The following is a 20719-nucleotide window of genomic DNA, read 5'->3' on the forward strand; positions in this document are numbered from 1 at the left end:
GGTTGCATTTGTGATATTACAAAATATTCGGGCCACACAAACCTGCCAGGAATATGATGGATTCTAGACCCCTACATGACCCGTTTATTACTAGTAAAAAGGTACATATACTATAGGTTATTAGTTTAAGAAAATGACAAGAATGTGTTTCTTTCTTTATTTTGAATGTGGCATAGTGCCAACCATGCTGCCACGTTTTCAGGTGCTCTTATTCTGTTATGTATATTGAGTGGTTAATATTTGTTTGTTGCCGACTTCAAGAATTACTTTTACTCGTGAAGAGCTTTTGAACTTAATTCCATCAGATTTATTTCCTATGTTTGTTTGTGATGAGGGAGATTTACTGCAAACCTTTTCCCTGTCTGCCTGCAGGAATGCTGCCAGTCAATCATGCTTCACCAGGAGATATGGAGGTAATTAGCCTGGTGTTCTGGAGACACAAAGGCTTTCTTGCTTCACTCCCGGCGATCTGCCTTTCAAATATTCGCTCGCTTGTCAAGTAAATTGACATGTTAGTGTTACTGACTAGAACTAACAAAGGTTTTGCTCGTATCCGCATCTTCTGTTTTACTGAAACATGACTTAACTCAGATCAACCAGATAATGCTGTTCAAATGGCAGCATATCAGTTATTCAGAGCAGACCATAACAGTGGACTTTGTGGCAAACAATGAGGTGGCAGCATGTGCATGTTTATATACAACAGCTGGTACAGGGATGTTTCCAAAATTCTTCCTTTTTCCTCTGCGTTTTAGAAGCTCTTGTCACTCACTCATTGCAAACCATTCTATCTACCCAGGGAATTTCATTCTGTTATACTGGTTGATACAGTACAGGTATATTACATTCCTCCTGTTGCAAATGCTCATTTGGCATAACAGTTGTCATGGGTGGCACAGTGGTAGTGCTGCTGCCTCGCAGTAAAGAGACCTGGGTTTGCTTCCCGGGTCCTCCCTGCGTGGAGTTTGCATGTTCTCCCCGTGTCTGCGTGGGTTTTCTCCCACTGTCCAAAGACATGCAGGTTAGGTGCATTGGTGATCCTAAATTGTCCCTAGTGTGGGTGTGTGTGTGCCCTGCCCGGGATTTGTTCCTGCCTTGTGCCCTGTGCTGGCTTGAATTGGCTCCAGTAGACCCCTGTGTTAGGATATAGCGGGTTGGACAATGACTGACATTACTGTCATTTTCATTATGGGATAATAGATGGATGGATGGAAAGATAGGCGGTAGAATTATTTTATAACTACTTACAGATTTCAATTGGTTCTTTGCCTTTTTGTACTGCTTTTTCTATGTGCGTTCAATACTTTTTCCCTGTGTCATTCCACTTTATTACACATACTTTATTTATGTCCATTAATGCTGTTAATTCTTTATATTTGTGGATTTCTTGAGTTAATACTAATATCTGTTGAGATGTAAAGAGCCTCATCAACCCAATTGCTTAATAAAAAGCACTTATTGCTCTAGAAACACTTCTGCTTCATTTTAGTTATCTCTCTCATTAAGATTTTGAACCCTTATTGCTTATTTAAGTCTTAAACAGCTACATTCTCGGTTTTTAATTGCTGCTTATTAACAATAAGATGCAAATGACAAAATAAACCAGCAGTTATCCATTTTGCTTGTTACCCTTTACACCTGTGTGTTTTTATCGTGCACTCTCTGGTTTAATTAAATACTTGGAAGGAAAGAGAAGAGAAAAAAGTGAAGGGTTGAGAATTACCCATCCGTATTACACTTCAAAGTATTTGGATGATATCCTTAGAATGGAAAAAAAATCTAGGATATGAGAATGACTTGACATAGCAGAGTTAAAGCACTAACAAGCCATGAAATATTATTATTGGCAAGGATTGTTTTCTAATTAAGCAACTGGGTTGGAACAAAAGCCCGCAGCCACTGTGGCCCTCCAGGAATGACTTTGCCCACCCCTGCTCTAGCATCTTCAGTTGAATAGCTGCCACTGACTGATATTGACTGTAGTTATCCCAAATCACACTGTAAGATTTGACACAGAAAGCTGCATTCTTCTGTACAGTGACTTTAGATGCTTTTGTGATAGGCAAGTCATATTCAGCAATAAACGTTTGTATAATGTTCAGGAAACATCAGAATTAAGACGGCAGCGCTTCATCTCATTGTTGACTTATCTTTATTATGCATTTATAACAAAGGTCAAAACCAAACAATAATTAAAAAAAAAAAAATCATTCAGAAGTCCAGGCAGTAGGGTGGCATTTTTGCATGGATGCACTGCATTTGTGGCCACTGAAAATATTCAGCCAAAAAACTGCACATGTGGTATTTGGCTAAGTGAGCTAAAATCCTACATTTTTTGACCAAATACGTTACATAGCTTCTGTTGCTCTTTCAAACAGTGTCTCATCTTCTGTAAAAGGTTAACTTTCCCCGTGGGGACAAATATATCTTCTAAAGGCAATGAGCAACATGTTATACAGCATTGCTTTGTGTGGTGTGACACCATCTTTAGAGTATCATATTGGCTTGTTTACAACAAGGAATACCAATAGAAATGACATACTGTGAGAAACCACAAAGTTTTTGAAAAAGCAAAAGCAAATGGACAAAGGGAAGGAGAAAGGATCATCCTGGGGTAAATTGAACCTGGAACGCAAAGAAGTGTTATTTAAACAAGGTGAGCTTAATAAACAACGTAGAACCATATAACCTGCTAGCCAAGGAACCCACAGAGTACCATGATGAGGATGTCCCACTCACATTAACTGATGTTGTCTACTAGTTCTTTTTCAACTCAATGCACACGTTACGTGAGAGTTTAAAAGCTCTAAATCATTGGAAGTGCACAGACAATTTCTTAATTGCGTGATGCAAGATCTTCATGTTAGAAGCCAGCAAACTGTGAGAGCATAGTCATTCTAGTCAAGGTAAGCTGGCCAAGCTATTGGTCCTCCGTCACCTATCCTCTTAACACTTTTTTATATTTGTCATAACTGGTTCAGGGATTTACAGTATATACGAGTACAATAAGTCATTAGTTAATATTTATAAAACTATATTTGGTTACTTTTTTATTGTATTTACTGTATCTAGCTATACTCAATTTAGATTTTTTAAATATGTCCTCTTTGAAAAGACTGAGTTCAACAATAAAACGTTTTATCAACTTGCAGTTTTATTATTCGGTTTCATTGGAAATCCTAAATCTAAAGTGAAACTGATTTAATTTTTGGCCCTACGCAATGGTACAACAAGAAACTGCCAAAACATAAGTGGAAGCAAGTTATTCAGCCCAGTGATATCTGAAATTGAGTTTTGGCCAAGAATTTTCTTTCTTTTTTTTTGGGTATTTCTCCAGCATCACTCAAAGACCTGCATGTTAGGTTAGCCGCCTGATTTTAAATTAGTATTGAGCATGTGGACCCAGTGATGTACTGGTGCCCTATCCATGGTTGGTTCCTGCTTTGTACCTGATGAAACCAGGACAGACTCCTCATCAGATCCCAAATTTGATCACACAGTTTTAAGAATGTAAATCTATATATTTGTACTCCACAAATGCACAGTAGCTGTATACAGATCAGATTATTGAGTCCTTGAAAAGTTATGAAGTGGGAGGAAAAAGTGAAAGGGTGAAGTTCCGGAATCAACATCTGAATCAGTCAGTCAGTCAGTCATTCTCCATCTCACTATATCCTAACACAGGGTCACGGGGCTGAATCAGTTCTAAAAAAAGTTTCAATCAATTTACAGATTTTTAATTATATATAAATTTTAATCAATTTATATATATAAAAGGGTGCTACAAAAGTCACACTGCTTTTTCAAGACATGTGATTTTCACTTTATGTCACTGTCCTGACCAGTAAAACAATTCTTCTTCCTTCCTTGATGTATTTTTCATCGGTTTAGGTAGCCAGCTGTTCTTTATTAGTATAATAAAAGAAATTAAGCTTATGTGAAAATGAGAATATTTAAGGTTATATTACTGTCATAAAAGGTGAAGTCTGTGTTTGCTGAGACTTTTAGAGCCATCACTGCTTACGTCACATCATCACATTAAAACAAATACTCTGCAGATATTTTCCTGCTCTTTCAGAAATAACCAGATGACAGCAGCTGATATTGGAGGTCCAACATGCCCTGCTCTCCCAGAGAAATAGCCATCATATAAGAATAAGATGATTTTGACACGTAAGGCAAGCAGTATGGTGTAGTAGCTAAAGCACTGAACCCTAAACCACAATGCTGCTGGTTCAAGTCCTGCTAAAGACTCCCTGTGTGACTTTGAGCAAGTCAATTCATATGTTTGTGTTCCACTTTAAAAAATAAAAAAATAACAACCGCAATTCATCCTAGGTTTGCAAATCATACATTATATAATACCAGTGACGGCACAATGCACGATAATGTGCAGTGAATACACTTGACTTGAGCATTCATAGTTAGGGGAAGTGACGGCAAAGGTGGTAGGGATAAGAAGGGCAACCCTGCTGGCTGCTGCCTAGAGCTGATATAAAAACCATCACCCGAAAGTGGACAGTAGACGTCACGTAGTCTACGTGTACCAAATTTCATGTCAATAGTTCAAACGGTTTGCGAGCTGCAGGTGATTTAAAATCCTGGACAGACAAATGAACAGCCACAGTAGCGTATTATATACGAAGATTAAGTAGGGGACAACAGCTAGAAAAAATGACCACATAATTGAATTCACATAATTCTAACACCACCTTTCAAAACTAAAAGGCTCTTACCGGGGCTTTAGGAGGGGTTGTAATATCCAACCAGTGATCTGTTTCTGCAGCGCCAAGATCACGTAGACTGAGTTTACATTCTCCCAGTGTTCTCTTCCGTGGGTTATGGGTATAAATTTTCAACACTAAGGCCACTGTCTGCAGCTGTTGAAGTTTTAAAGAAAACACAAATGTCTCCATGAACTCCACATCCTGTAAACCAAAGCACAGAATGTTAGGAAGCCGCTAGAGCTAGAGTATAAAATGTGTGTATAATTACTACATTTTTCTTTTTGTATGATAGCAAAATGTATCCACTATGGGAATAATAGCTCACTGGCATGACCCGAGTTCTAAAAACTACTTTTTTATTTAAGAAAACACAGATTTACAACAAGCCTGTACATAAGAAAAAATTCTGATCCCTGTATCCCCAGATATTAAGTAAAATCCTTCTAGCTCCTGCAGTTATTTCTCTTTTCTGTGTTGTCTCCCAGAACTCTTCTGCAAAAAGATGTCATACAGCTCTTTCAGGCACACTGTTTTTAAAGAACAGCTTGACTATCAGGTTTTAATTATCAATATGTATTTCCTCTTGCAACTGGTAAGCACAACTGTTATGGTTAATGTTCATACATCTGTAACCCTCCGCTCGGGTTAAAATGTGCTGCAAGAAACAATGCAGAAATAGCAGGTTTTTTTTTATTAATACAGGGTGCCCACAAAAACACTACTTGATTTTAAATGGTTTCAAAATCAAAAGTTATTGGAATATGTTTATAAATAAGATGACAGCAAATACATTAACTCAAAACATTTCTTCTTTTCCACAATTTACTGGGGTAGGTGACTATCTTTTTCAACAAGATGGGGCACCGCTGCATGGGCATCTCGCTGTCCGTAATTTTCTCAATGAGCGCCTGCCAAACAGATGGATTGGTCGCGCTGGACAAAATGACCAGGTGTTCCTCAAGTGGCCCACGAGATCACCGGACATTACTGTTTGTGACTTTTTCCTTTGGGGGTACATGAAAGACAGAGTGTATGTACACCCACTACCTGCAACTATGGATGATCTGAAGGAATGCATTACTGAAGCTATAAATGCGATCACGACGGATCGCATCAATGTTTGCGGAGTAACAGGTGGGGCGCACATTGAGTGTATGTAATCAACAAATACCATATGAAACTTTATGAGTTGATGAAACAGTTGCCTCAAAGGTGAAAGAATATTCCAATGAATTTTGATTTTGTAACCATTTAAAATCAAGGAGTGTTTTTGTGGGCACCCTGTATAATGTCTTTCATTGACATAATTTTCCAGGGGCTTGTACTGATACAATTTTAGCACGGGATCTAAAACAAAACCTTGTGATTACAAATGAGAATATACACCAGGCTACACACTCCATCTCCTTGCTATTTGACTTAAAAGTATAATAGTCCTGGAATGCTACTTACACACCAATCCAGCCAGACTGATATGTTACTTTAAATGAGGAAAAAGACAACCAACTATGGGGACCAATTCCAGCTCTCTATAGTCTGAACAGTCCAGGAGTGTTTTCTTCAAACCACTTAGTAGACATTAAATGATCATTTCTGCCAGGCTTATCATACTTACACTAAGGCCTTCTTTGATGGAGGTTTTGAACTGCACTGGTTTTGGCAGGGTGATTATTCCTTTAATGCTCACTTTATTCTGGTCTCCATAACTCATAGGCAAATATATGTCTTTGCACTGCCAAAAAAGAAAGGTGGTATGTAATGGGATTCACTAAAAAATCATATAAATATTTTAATACTGTTTTTAAAGAATGTTTTAATTTGGTCTGCTTCAGGAAGCACTTGTGAAAGACACTCATAGGTATGTGTTCAGTTGGTTTATTTCTGGAAGATTCTTGGTGACAATAACAGGTGTCCCAAGCCTTGTTCTCACATCAGATTAGCTGACACCAACACAGTAACTGATCAGGTGATAAAATGACTTGTAAAAGCCTTTTATACACTAGCTTTTTTTTGTTTAATAACTACAAGGAGTCTTGACAGGAACAGTCGGTGTTATTCAGATTACACTATAATCCATTTTTAACAATATACATTATGACTGGTCTCAATACTGTAACCTCCCTACAGAATATATCACTTCCAGTTCATGGATCTGCTTAACACCCAGAAAAAAAGGAAAACTACAGTATTTACAAGGCCTTTCCACAAGTAGCAGGATCATCAAAGCACTGGATGTCCACATAACAGTGGACTGTAGAGATACTTGGTTTTAATTCTCCTTCATCAAGGCCTTGCTGCCAAATTTGAATCTAGTTTCTAGAATATGCCCCTGAACTGATTTTGATTAATTAATTAATTAATTAATGTTAAAATAGCTAGATAATGAAATTCAAGGCCTCAAAATATTTGGCCAAGCATTAAATACCAAAGCTTGGCTTCGAGGAGCTCTTACAGTCAGACCATAAGAAATTCTCTCACCGGTTATTTCGAATCTTTTCAAAAATGTACAGTAAGTAAAATCTGAGAAACAAGTGCAACAAGAAAAACCTGAGACAGTGCCGTCATTCTGAAACAAGCTTAATTATGTAATTATCAAAATAAAAACCTACTGCATGGTGTTCAAGTAATAATACTTACCAATTAAAACATACCGTATACGGCATTTATTTGGCTTACCATTCTAAACAGAGAATTACAAGAGTATTGCAGCTTTGTGTGCGGGTACATTGCAGAGTCTTCTGCTCAGAATGTCTACCATGAAGAGGTATGTGGCAAACAACAGGCTTATTAAAAGCTCCATTACTTTCTGGCATGGGAATGCAGCACTTTAATCTTACCCTGACTATGGTGATCCAGATCTGCTCCAAAGATGTCTGGTAACTGAGCGATAGGTTCAGCTTCCCAAGCTCCCGTTCATCGCCAGAAAGATTTATTGCATCTTGAAGAAAAAAAGGCACAAGCACTCAAGATACTGCATTGTTTCCATAATGTAATAATTATTTCCAACTATGTCTTCTAGGCTTACAACGTGTAATTTATTTTACTTCAAAAATCTCAGACAATCTAGCTTGTAAAAATATTGTTTTAATGTGTTGATTTTTTTTGAGCAAAAAAATCGAAAGAAGCTAAAGGTTTGTTTATCTTCATATTTCTGCATAAAGGACACTTGCCCACACTGGATTGACTCCCATTAGGTTGGTATCCTTTTTTAAGAATCTAACATTTTACTGAAAATAATTGCCAAAATAAGAACTTCTAAGAAGTTGTCTTTTTATATTTGCTAGTGGTGGGACATATATTTTCTTCTCTCTTCTACTAAAGAAATAAACACATCAATTATTCAGGAAAAGCACTATATACTTCAGAATCAATAAACAGAATTACTGCATAATGTTGTATTAAAATCATTATGGATTTAAAGGAATACTCCACCACCCAGAAATGATATCTGTATATGTTACTTAATACCATGTTCAGTACTTTGTATTGATGGCCAAAAAAAAAAAAAAGATTAAATCTCATGTTTTCATCCAGAATGGAGAAAACTAAATTTCTAATATACTGTAATTGGGATTTACAGTGATCAACTGAAAACAGTATCAAAAAATCCATGAAAAAAGTGCATTACTTTTGTTATATAATGTCAAGTAATCCAACCATATGCACATAATATCCCAAACACTTGTATTTTTACAAAAATATTGTTAAATAAACAACTTCCAGAAAACCTTCCCATGAAAATGAAAATAAGGTCAGTTGTGCCCGACCGTTTGAACTGAAGATCTGCCTCTGCACCTCATACATTGGTCAGGAGTCCAGTCCAGTACCAGCTTATTCATTATCTAGCACTGTGCTTAAGGTGATATCAACAGAAAGCATGTACTAAAGAGACCTGTAAAATGAATGATTAAAAATGAAAAAAAAAAAAATAGCAAGTGAAAAAATGATCAGGAAAAGACTATGCCTCGTACTTGTGCATACCTGAAATTAGGGAATTCATTCCCGGGCTCCAGATTCCCAGACATTTTTCATGACCGGGAATGAAACTGCTGTAATTCCCGGGAAACCAGGAACGGCCAAGCTTGCATATATAGTGTGTAAAAATCGATCAAGAAATAATCATAGTTGAAAATAATTAAGTGGCACGATTTTTTGGCCCACGGTGTACTGTGTTGCTGATTAATTAAGTCAGCATTCAACAACAGACCAGCTGTAGTCAGTCTCCCGGCAGGCTCTGCACTCTGCAGCTCACGAATGCCGGGAATGGGCAGAGTTTATTGACGCCTGTCAGACAACAGCTTTGAACAGCATTTTGAAATTGCAATGCGTCAGTCGGTTGCATCCGCATTATCTGGGCCAAGAAACTTGTTATCACAGAATGATTACAAGAAACTGGATGCATCAGTAAAAGCTGAAATGGCGGTGTTTCAGAGCAACGGAAGCGCGGGCGTTGTTTAGAACAAGTGTATCAGTATCTGATGACTGTGCCGCCTACGTCAGTGGAGGCACAGTGTGCTTTCTCAGCAGCTGGCACACTCTGCATAAAGATGCGCTCTCGCCTGGACGACCGCACGCTGGACACGTTGTGCTTTCTACGCTCTTATTACCACAACTAACTAGATACATGTACTTATATGGCTTGTAGATAAGGTTAGTCTTTTATTGGTGTCAACATATTGCAGTAGTTTTATTAAAAATAAGTGTCAGTCGTTCTAAAACCGTTCACATGTGAGATGCCCATGCACTGTGTCATCCCCGGGATCCAGGGATTCCTGGTAATGACATGCAGGATTCCCGAATTCCCGGGAATGGATAAACCCATCTGGGAATGGATTCCCTACCTGAAATGCTTCAACAAGCAGAAGGTCAATTCACCTGTGTAGTTTCACAGACCTCCACTAAATAATCTCAAGATATTCCAGTTATGGATATGGATATAAATATCAGGACGGGAGGAAGGTCTACAATTCAAATGCTCTTTAATTTCTGTTCCATTTTCAGTCATGAAAGTGTTTTATTTAACAATGTTTTAGGAAAAATACATGTGTTTGGGATGTTATGAAAATATGGCTGGACAACTTGCCATGACGATAACACAAGTATCGTGAGATTTTTCTTCATGGACTTTTTGGATACTCTTTGATGATGCCCAGTGTTGGTAACCATCGACACTTTTTGTTGCAGAACATTTGTTATCTCTGTTCTGTATTAAAACATAAGAATGACATTTTTATTAGACACAAACTACATAATTTCAAGGTCCTTTATTGCATGAAAATCTCAATTTTGTTTCCTATGGATGGCATTCTATTCAGGGTTTGTATGTTCTCCTGATTTTTCACTGAGGTTTCAAGCCATAAATGATAAATGGGTAATAGAACTGAGATGCAAGGTGTTTGGTTTTCCATTTGTGTGTTTGTCAGGAACTTGTCCTGGACAAGATGCCAAAAAAAACCTATCTAGGAAGGTGTCGGGTACACTGCCTGAAGATGAGGACAGTGGTGTGACAGGAAGTAGTAAGACCTGAATTAAGGTTATACTAGCCCTCAAGAATGATATGTAGCAGCAGTAGCACGATGCTCTAATATATTAGACTCCTGCAAGGTGTAGTAGGATGGACTGGCATTATCCATTTTGCTATGCCTGGAACACACTCCTTCGCTTAAAAAGCCAATGCCAGACACTCTTAATGTTTGCGAAAGAGTCTCTGTCCTCCTAACAGAGCCTATGGAATGCAGTCTCTGTGCTGTATCTGAAAAAAGGATTAGTCACCAAGTTACACCATAGTGATGTCTTGTTGTGGTGCCAGTTAAAATACTTGCTCAAATAAAGAGCTGTAACTCAAAGATTGGCAACTTCTGTGGACAAAACTTTGCATTAATAGTCAAGAAAAAAGAATGTGTTTATGTGCATCCAAGAGAACAATGGCAAAATGTCTACTTCTTTCCTTAAATACTATTGCCAGAAACATCTGTGCTCTCTCAATAAGTTTACTGCTTGGCCTGGCTATAACTTCTGCTCTCTATAGCAGGTATTCTGTTGCCTAGATTGTGGCTGCAACAAAACATACGGTGCTCCCTTTTACTCCGAAGGGCAACCATGTGCAGGACTTGAAGAGAGAAAAGTCTTGTCATTAATTCAAACCTTAGTAAGGAAAAGCAGATGTGCAAGCAAGAGAGAGATCATATGTAAAACCCAAATGTTCATCTTGCTCACGTCAGGAGCTCACTGATCACTAGCTACCCAGCGACATGAACTTCATCCTAGCCAAAAGAGGACAACTGTTTAAAAACCTCCAAAAGAAAACTGTCATACAGCCTGAAATCATAAGGTGCAATCAAGGGAAAGAAAGAGAAAATCTCCTGGGCAAAGAAAGTAAAGCGTGCTTAAAGATCTTTCCACGTAAGCCAGAGAAATTAACAAAGCATCAATTGAACCATAAGTATATCTACTTTGATTCTGAGAAATATTAACTGTAACTTAACAGTTAGGATTAAGTCAGTTAATGTGTTACTGTATTGGTATCACTGTAATTAAAAGGTAATAATCTCTGTGAAGGATAAGTCTTTAGCTGTTTTAAGTTTCTTCCTAAATGCAGTAGGAAAGATCAGAGCAGCATCTCACATGCACATACAGAAGCTCTGTCTGTGTGTGGGTGTGTGTATGTGTATATGGGTGGTGGGGTTTGGGGTAACCCAGTGTAGAAAAGCTGTGAGCAAATGATTGTTGCAATGCAAGAATTAGAAGCTTTATAACTAGCTAAAGAACGTATTCATCTTGACCAAATGAATTAAAAGATCAAAATTCACAAATTATGTGCATTTTTCGATAGGAGAAAGTTGGGTGTTGTACTGTGTTAGTCATTATGGATGAAATGAGAAGCAAAATGACACCTTTTATTGGCTAACTGCTCAGAAGAACAAGTGTTTTTACTAACCCAGCTGTTAACTTGTATAGTTACTCTCCATTAATCCTGGCTGTTCTACAATAAATGCTCCAATAAATGATTTCTGGTCAGACTCTGGATTTGTCTGAAAAGTTGTTTAGGTCTGGGAATGGCTTCAAAGCCCCCTCAACAGGCTACAAAGCGTAAGCCAAAAATATAATATTAGGTTAAATGGTGTGAGTTTTGGGAGTGTGAGCATGTGTTAGACTTGGAGTTATGACATTGCCATCTTAGTAGTTTACTAAATAGTATCCACTTCTTCTAGATCAGGCTATTGTCTCCTGCGCCACAGAAAGCAGGATCACAAAATGGATGGAGAGATAGATGAAAATGTTATTTTGAACATGTTTTAATAACAGCTGGTGATTTTGTGTGTGTGTGTATCAACTGTTTTAAAATAAGAGAAGGACCTAAATGTTTTATAATAAAAAATGATCTTGTTTTATTTGCTTTCATCATTTAATAAAGTTTAATGTTCTATTTTTTTTCTAGGCCAAAAGTTCTAAGTAAACTTCATAAAAGAACTTCATAAAAGCCCACAACCTCCACGTATTGATTGTGTTTACAGTCTTCACTGTGAAAAAATGGACTGATAACTCTTTATGCCAGACGCAGACCTCATGTAAAACAATTTCATACTTTAATGTTAGCTTTCAAAATGTGTGGATCAACGATTGTGTAACCTTTGAATGCTGTTAAATATAATTAAACGTATTGACTTTTTCGTTCTGATTGCGAGTGACCTACTTTGGATTGCTTCCAAGCCAAGCAAAGGCCAAAGAGTAAACAGAAGATCTTTTTGTTGGAGTGAGTTTTGCAAGCAAACCAGTCAATCTACTTACTTGATTTAATAAGTCAACAAAAATCGTGTGCATGTTTTACAGCTTTTTTGAGTGTTGTGCCCTTGTGTACTTTTTATGACAAACCACATTACTGTACTTCCTTTAGAAATAGGAAAATTAAAATATGCAAAATTACGGGAGGAGTTGGGGTTGGGCGGCAGGAGCATTACTTTTCAAGCTGAAGGGCATTTATGCAGTGGAAGTTTTGTGGAAGTTTGCTTATGCACAGTTTTGCGCATCTACATTTTTTTGTGCATACACACATCCATTAGCCATGTTTTAGTGTGAATTCTACGCACGGCATTATGCATGAGGCCCCAAGTCACTCTTGCACTCACTCAAACTTACACTCAATTCAGGGTCTGATAACATTTTCTAATGTGCCTAACCTGCTCAACTGTATGGAAATGGGAGAAAAACTGGAGTACCCAGAGGAAAACCCACACAGACATGGGAAGAACATCCATTCCCTAACTTGCTTATCATAAGAACATAATATAATTTTTGCACTTAATCCATCTGAGGGTTTTGGGGAACTGCAGCCTAACTTGGCAGCACTGGGCACAAGGCATGAAACAGCTCAGGATGGTCCATCAAATCTCCACTTGTGCTCACAACCAAACACAAAAAACAATTTGGAATTAGCCAGTCAACCTAACATGCATATTTTGGTGGAAAAACTAAACTAACTATCCACTATGAGATATTGAAGGTTAAAATAACAGAGTTCAATAACACAGTCTGTCTTGAGAGGCGCTGCTATTTCTCTAGAATTATAAATAACAATGCTATTAATCCCAGAGTCTTATTCTCTACGATTGATCATCTGCTAAACCCAGGTCACTCAATGGAATGCCTCCAGAATACTTCCAGTGAAACTTATGAAGTTATTGCTGTATTTTTCAATCAAAAAATTAATGACATTAGAAATAATACAGTATATCTCCCCAATACTGCGCATCCTCTTAAGCCCCAGTATTTTGTTATAAACAAATTAAATTCTTTCACCAGGATAGATTTACCTGATTTATATAAAATAATTTCTCAACTGAGACTCTCCACCTGCGTCCTTGACCCAATACCAACAACTTTTTTCAAAGAAGTATCAGGTGTGCTAATTGATAGTATTCTTGACACTGTAAACTCGTCATTTGATACGGGGGTCTTCCCAGACTATCGTAAGACTGCTATAGTTAAACCCCTACTCAAGAAAAATTGTATTAATTGTATTTACATACAATCCTATGGGGGAAATTACTTCTGTTCATGACCAAATTGGGTTACGACCAGAGTTTTGGAATGAATTATGGTCGTTACCCGAGGTTCCACTATATAAATAAATTTTGTTGTTGTTGAAGTGGGAGGAAGGCCACAATAACTGGAGGAAAAACTACACAGACACAGGGACAATGCACAGATTTACTTGGACTGCATTTAGGCATGGGATTTAAGCTAAGCACATGGAATCATGAGGCAGCAGCATTATCTGCTGCACCCCTCTATACCAACCTACAACCTTTAAAATTAATCAGTGCTTTTAAAAAAAATAATCATGACCTTTGTGTCCTAGAAAAATATCCTGTGCACAATGGTGGCTCCAGTTCTCATTTTAAGGTCAGCCTTGACAGTTGATACTTCTAAACACAGCACAGTGACGTATGGGAGGAGGGGTTAGAAGAGGTGCAATAACTAATCACATCTTACTGTCACATGGTATCTCGGAAGCTTCTTTGGATTATAAAATCATTTTTCATGAAACAGTACTTCTTTACTTCTTTTATGTGACAACTGATATATCATCATTATGGCTAATTTGACCTAAATATTCTATGGACAGGAGATGAACAATAAAAAGATGTAATCGTAAAGTTGAAAAAAGAAATAATATGAATCAGGTGAGTAATGTCACCCTTTCACAGGTGTATCACAGAAAGTTGCCATGGTAGCTAGTGATTAGAGGGGCAATTACGTTGTTTCTCAAACCCAGACCTGATCTGAATGCAGTAGTTTCACAACATTAAATCTCAATGCTGACATCATTCCAGATAATACACAGAATAAAAAAAGAAAGGTGATGTAAAGCACAGTTATCAAAACCTTTAGTATTGAATCTAACACAGAACAGCCCAATCTACACTTCAAATGATACCTTAGAAATGTCAACTGATATACTATAGCACAATATAATCTGCATGTCTCCACAATAAATGACTTTTTTTTCTATTCAATAAGGGGATGGGTAGTTATTAACAAAAAAAAATCTCAGTTTTTTGACCAACATGGCATGATGACATCTTAAAGGATCTTTTTTCAATTATCTTGAAGTAATCGCACAATAATGGAAGTGGACACTAAAACAAGATTCATTTCTCTTTTTATTTTAGGTTACTTGCTTGTTAAAATTCTGCAATTTTAATTTTTAAATTTTTTCTTAACAAGCAATGAATTCACAGTGAGTTTCAAACAGCTAGCTCCAGATGACTCCATACCCTTTAAACAGCATATATTCACCATAAATTACATGTTTAAATATTAAGAAAAAAATAAGGTGTGGAGAGTTATTAAGCCACTCCAGTACACAACACTTTTGTTGATTTCCTCATAAAAATAAAAATAAATCACAAATACAAATTGTAAATGGAAGAGAATGGCAACAAACTGTACAAGCTATCTTATTAAAAACATAAAGATAAACACAAGAAGTGACTTCTAATCTACCTTAATAAAGGGATAGGTGTCTGTTTGTCTGTCTGTGGGTCAGTCCAGTTGCTATGTCTCAGTCATTCCAAAAGATGCCGCATCGCAAGCATTTTTATTAATAAAATGCATTGCATTTGTCACTCCAACAGATGATGCATCACAAACATTAACACTGCTTTTACTAATCCCATACCAAACAGCATATAACAGTAACCTATTCATTGCATGGTGCACTGCAAACATTAACGCTGAGGTCCATGTTGATTACTTTAACCCATTAGACAGGTAGCACAGCTAGTTAATAAATAAAATGGAATTATAACCTGCCACCACTCCCCATGCAGAACATGGCCTGCCAACCTTTGACCTGAACCAAAGGTAAATTAAGAAACAGAGCTGGTCTTGCAACAAAATACGTAAGCAAACCAGTCAAGAGAAGTAGCCATTAAATCATGACATTAAGCTCAGTTTTTGTTTGTTGTCACTGAGAATAAAGAGAGCACAATATCAGTGGAAAAAATATGCAGAAACAGACAGCAGGAATCCATAAGAAGCATGCTCATTTTGGTAAAAAGACCATAAATATATAATACAATATACTTTACATAAGTTTAATATATTTATATAACATAATATATATTTATATTTATAATATATAATATAATAAATTAAATATTCATATATTAGTGTATCTTCTATACAAAGTACTGTATTTAGATATCCATTCAAAAGTACATCAACAATATAAAAAATGAAGTCTAAATGCCTTATTTAGGTGAATAAAAAATAAAGCTCAGTCATTCTAAGAGCCCTAGAGAATAAGAATTTAAGAAACAAGTGTTCCATCAAAAACACTACTTGTCCCTCTGTTGCAAAAAGAAAAATGTTGTCAAGCAGACAGGAAAGAGCAAGATTAAGAACAGGAAACAGCAACAAATTGTTACCTAGGCTTCGATTGCTGTCTTGGGAATCCATCTTTGAGGATGCACTGCTTTGAACACTGGACACTGAATCATAGCGCTGAGAAATACAAAAAAAGAGACGCTCAGAGAGATAAAACCACCCTGCTGTGAACAACAACCCAATCTTCTTCAAGCAGCTATAAAAAAATAAGTCTACTGCTGTTTGCTTTCCATTTGTAAACCTTTGACAACAGTACATACTGTGGCAATAAAAAAGCCTTTGAATCTTAAAAGAAATATTTTAGGTTGAATAACTCTGTACTCAGTAAACTGTTAGTACAATTTCCAGGTTAGAAAGTATTCTTGCTGCCAGTAATCAAATACAAAAGGAAAAAAAGATTTGACCTGCAGAAAATGGCTCTCATCTCAGCAGTCTACCTTTATATACCAGAAATTGAAATGGCAGCACCCACTTAATACAAAATTCACCCACTTGATATCTCCCATTATTAAAAGAAATTAAGAAAAGGTAACAGTTAACCTATGCATACATTTACTTTACCCCAACAGATGAATTACAATGAATAAAGTAACTCTTGTTTAGAGGTAGCAATATGCTGTTACATAAAGGGAGGCCTGTCCACACCACCTGGAGTTTGATGGATATATTGAGTTTCATTACATTTCCAGCTATAATCCCCATATCATGATCTACCATCAGAAAATGGAGCGGTTTTCAAAATACTGAACTGAGATAAGCATGAATAAGTATGTCTCGGATTTGCTTGTTTTTCATGTAACTTTGACAATACAGTAGATTCAGAAAGTTTTTAAAGCCCTTCATGTTTTTCACTTTTTGTTATGCTGCAACCTTCTGATAAAATCATTTAAATTCATTAGTTCTCTTCAAGCAACACTCAGATGACAAAGTGAAAGAAGGATTTTAACATTTTGACAAATTTATTAAAAATAAAAAAGTTAAAATATTACATTGACAAAACCATTTCAGAGCCTTTGCTTTGGCTCAGGTGCACCCCATTCTATTGATCATCAATGAGATGTTTGTACACAAACATGATTCGAAAAGGCACACACCTGCCTATGGAAGGTCCCATAGCTAAGCCATGGGGTCAAAGCAACTGTCTGCAGAGCATAGGGACAGGATAGTACTGTTGCACAGACATAGGGAAGGCTACAAAAAAATCCTATAGAATTGAAGGTTCTCAAAAGCACAGCGTCCTCAATAATTCTTAGAAGGATGAAGTTTGGAACGATTTTGACTCTACATGGAGTGCACCACCCAGTCAAGCTGAGCAATACTGGGAGAATGTCCATGGTAACAGAGGTGACCAGGGACCTGACAGTTACTCTGGCCGTGTTACAGGGAACCTGTGTGAAGATGGAAGAAACGTCTAGAAGGGCAACAATCATTCCATCACTCCAGTGATCTGAGCTTTATAGTTGAGCTGCAAGAAAGAAGGCTCTCCTTAGTAAAAGGCACATGGAAGTCTGTTTGGAGTTTCCAAAAAGACACCTAAACGACTCTCAGACTGTGGAAAAACAAGATTCTCTGGTCTGGTAAAACAAATATTAGCACTATGTCTGAAAGAAACCAGGCACCACTCATCATCTGCGCTATAATATTCCAGTGGTGAAACATGGCGTTGGCAGCATCATTTTCTGTAGTTGTTTTTTAGTGGCAGGAACAAGGAAACAAGACAGGCTTGAGGGAAAGATGAGCAAAGCAAAGTACAGAGCTTTCCTTAGTGAAAATGTAATCCACAGTGATCTGGACCTCAGACTGAGCCAAAAGTTCACCTTACAACAGCACAATGACCCTAAGCACAATGCAAAGACAACATAAGAGTGGCTTAGAGAAAACTCTAGGAATGTCCATGAGTGGCCCAGCCATAGTTTAGACTTGAACCCAATCAAACATCTGTGGAAAAACCGAAAAACAGCTATCCACTGATGGTCTCCAGGCAAGCTCTCAGAGCTTGAGAGGATCTGCAGAGAAGAATACTGGTGCCCGAAGCTTATTGTGAAATACCCAAGAAGAATCGAGGCTGTAATCACTGCCAAAGGTCCTTCAACTAAGTACCGAAAAAAATAACTTAAAGGAGTTTAGCACAAAGCTGTAACACAGCAAAATGTGAAAGAAGTGAAGTGGTCTGAATACTTTCTATATCCACTGTAAAGGCAGTGGAAAGACAAGGATGACTAAACCGCAATAGGTTTTACATTTCTGTCCAGTGATGAGATGAAACATGTCACCTTTACATATGCTTCAATGGTATTGCCTATGAACACAAATCCGTAGGTCAAAAAATGAATGCAACTATGTATTCTAATGTATTTTATAACCATTAATGTGGCTTTGTTTAAATATATTTGCTAGCTCTGCAGCAACTGATATGCTATTTTTAAATAACACTGAGCACAAAAAGAACAATCAGAGCACCAACTACAAACACAGTTATTACAAGTATAATGTAATGAGAAAAAAATGAGGAAAGCAGAAGACTTCCAGTTTCTAGAATTTTTTTCCCAGTCCTCTTTTTTTTTGTTGCCAGCTTCCTTATTTAAAGTAATGAGGACATTATCAAAGTTTGGATGTGTGTTTTTACAGAGTTTGTTCAGTCCTGCTGATTTAAAATCAAATCATTTACAATTGTGACGTAATATATACTGAGCTACAAGTTCAACATTGCTAAAGCCTTCACAGGACATACAGATATTAGTCAATGCATACTAAAGCACAGAAAAGCAAAGCTGGACTTATTTAGAGCTCACCTGAAAGTGGGGACGTTGGGAAGGAAGATCAAACACAGACCATGTTAGACCAGCATGGTTCAACTGCTTGCCGCCTTTCTGGTCCCATACTATGGATAAATTAAAGAATATAAAAATGAACGATAATATAACAAAAATGCTTCAGTGGATACTGACATAATTTCTTTACAGCCTGAAAAATCAACTCCGGTACATAGAAATAAAAAATACACACCTATAGACAGAATTTAGAGCTTAAAAACATGATCTTGTATTTAGCGTGTTTTAAACTTGATTTGGATATCCTAAAGTTAGCAACAAAAATAATACAGTATAAATCAAATTATAAAATAATAAGGTTGTGAAAGTTAAATCTGTTAGACTTATTGCAAGTGTTCCAAAAAGAACTGTGGGTTCTCTCAAACAGAACTCACCCACTACATTTACTATTCATGTTGTTACCATCAGGTCACAGATTCAGCTTTTCATGAATAAAAAGCTACCAGTTAAAACACTCCTTCATCACAGCTACTATTTATCTTCTACATAAGTTTTACTTTAATAAACAGCTACAGGTTTGACTTGTGGGGCCAAATGTTCGTCATTCTTGACAATCATTGGATAAGCCTAAAAGCTGGTTTACTTTTAAAAGAGCTGATTTGACATTACAATTATTACGTTCACTACTATATATTATTCATTTGTACAAATTATGTGCTATGGATGAGCTACTGTTATCAGTGTTTTTAATGTGATGTTGATCTCTCTGTAAAAACCCTGTTGTCAAACATATTTGTAAGCATAAATTGAAATTGAATTGAACTGAAAGCTGTGGTCTACTTCATTTCAGAGGGAAAGTGTTTTTGAAAAACAGAAATAGCTAATCGTTGTGACGTACATTAAAAACTAATCATTAAGAAAGCACACCCTGCACCCAAGGTAGTCCTTCATTATTCACTCAGTATGTCTTTGATGCATTTTCCTTCAGGAATCTGCTCTGAATGAGGACAAATTGTTAATTGTAGTGCCCACCTGAATAAAACTAAAAAGGTTTTCAAATCTAAAAGCAAACAGCAGTGTCAATGAGAAGCTTCATACTGTATATTAATAGGGCACCTCTGGTTTTTCACGTAACAGTTCAGTTATTCATAAAGATGACAATTACACAATTTTGCACCAGAGTAAAATAATTTGGTGGGAGCAGCTAAGTGGCTAAGATACATGGCAACCTTCAAGTGTTTGAGTGCAAATTAAAAATAAGTTGTTGCCAACATACTAAGAGTATTATCTGCATTCCTTTATGACCCAAAACTGATGAAGCTACACAACAGATCCACATACTCACTAAAAGTACTGTTTCTGCACCAGACTCTCCTCTGCTTTTGAAGCAGGATACAAATGAGCTTGTTGCCTGTCTAGTAAATACATCTGTTCTGTATCATATGCTAAACATTTACCCATGTGCCAGGACAGCATATCCATTCACTGCAAGTGAACCACTCATCTAGATCCTATTCTCTTCTGTATCCTACAGCTTACATATACAGAATGACTGCATGGAACATTGCCCTGTGTAATCAGCCTTTAAGCATGGCTCTATTTTGTTCTGTACAACTTATTCATGTGCCAACATTGCAAATTCAGTGAAATCTAAATATTAACCAGGACTTAATTTTGTTCTGCATCCTTCACTTACACATTTTCCAGCACTCTATATTTGTACATTAATCCATTAGTCCACTAATATTTCTCCTATCCTGTTCTGTACCTTCTAGTTTATATATGTGCCTTTAGAGCACATTGCCGCAGTGCAATCAAACCATATAAATG

The 20719-nt window shown here is 36.9% G+C and overlaps 1 protein-coding gene across 3 annotated transcripts in view; it reads right to left on the reverse strand.

Moving 5' to 3' along the window:
* LOC120518782 (tandem C2 domains nuclear protein) overlaps window positions 1–20719 on the reverse strand; it is a 63458-nt gene that overhangs the window by 11418 nt on the left and 31321 nt on the right. For all 3 annotated transcript variants that reach the window (XM_039741745.1, XM_039741746.1, XM_039741747.1), the window contains 5 exons: window positions 18911–18999; window positions 16160–16235; window positions 7565–7665; window positions 6343–6459; window positions 4737–4928 (listed from right to left, as the gene is read on the reverse strand). In XM_039741745.1, the coding sequence (XP_039597679.1) occupies window positions 4737–4928; window positions 6343–6459; window positions 7565–7665; window positions 16160–16235; window positions 18911–18999 (575 nt within the window). The remainder of the gene's footprint in view (window positions 1–4736; window positions 4929–6342; window positions 6460–7564; window positions 7666–16159; window positions 16236–18910; window positions 19000–20719) is intronic.

This window comes from Polypterus senegalus, chromosome 18, assembly GCF_016835505.1.
Source record: "Polypterus senegalus isolate Bchr_013 chromosome 18, ASM1683550v1, whole genome shotgun sequence".
In the NCBI taxonomy this organism is placed as follows: domain Eukaryota; kingdom Metazoa; phylum Chordata; class Cladistia; order Polypteriformes; family Polypteridae; genus Polypterus; species Polypterus senegalus.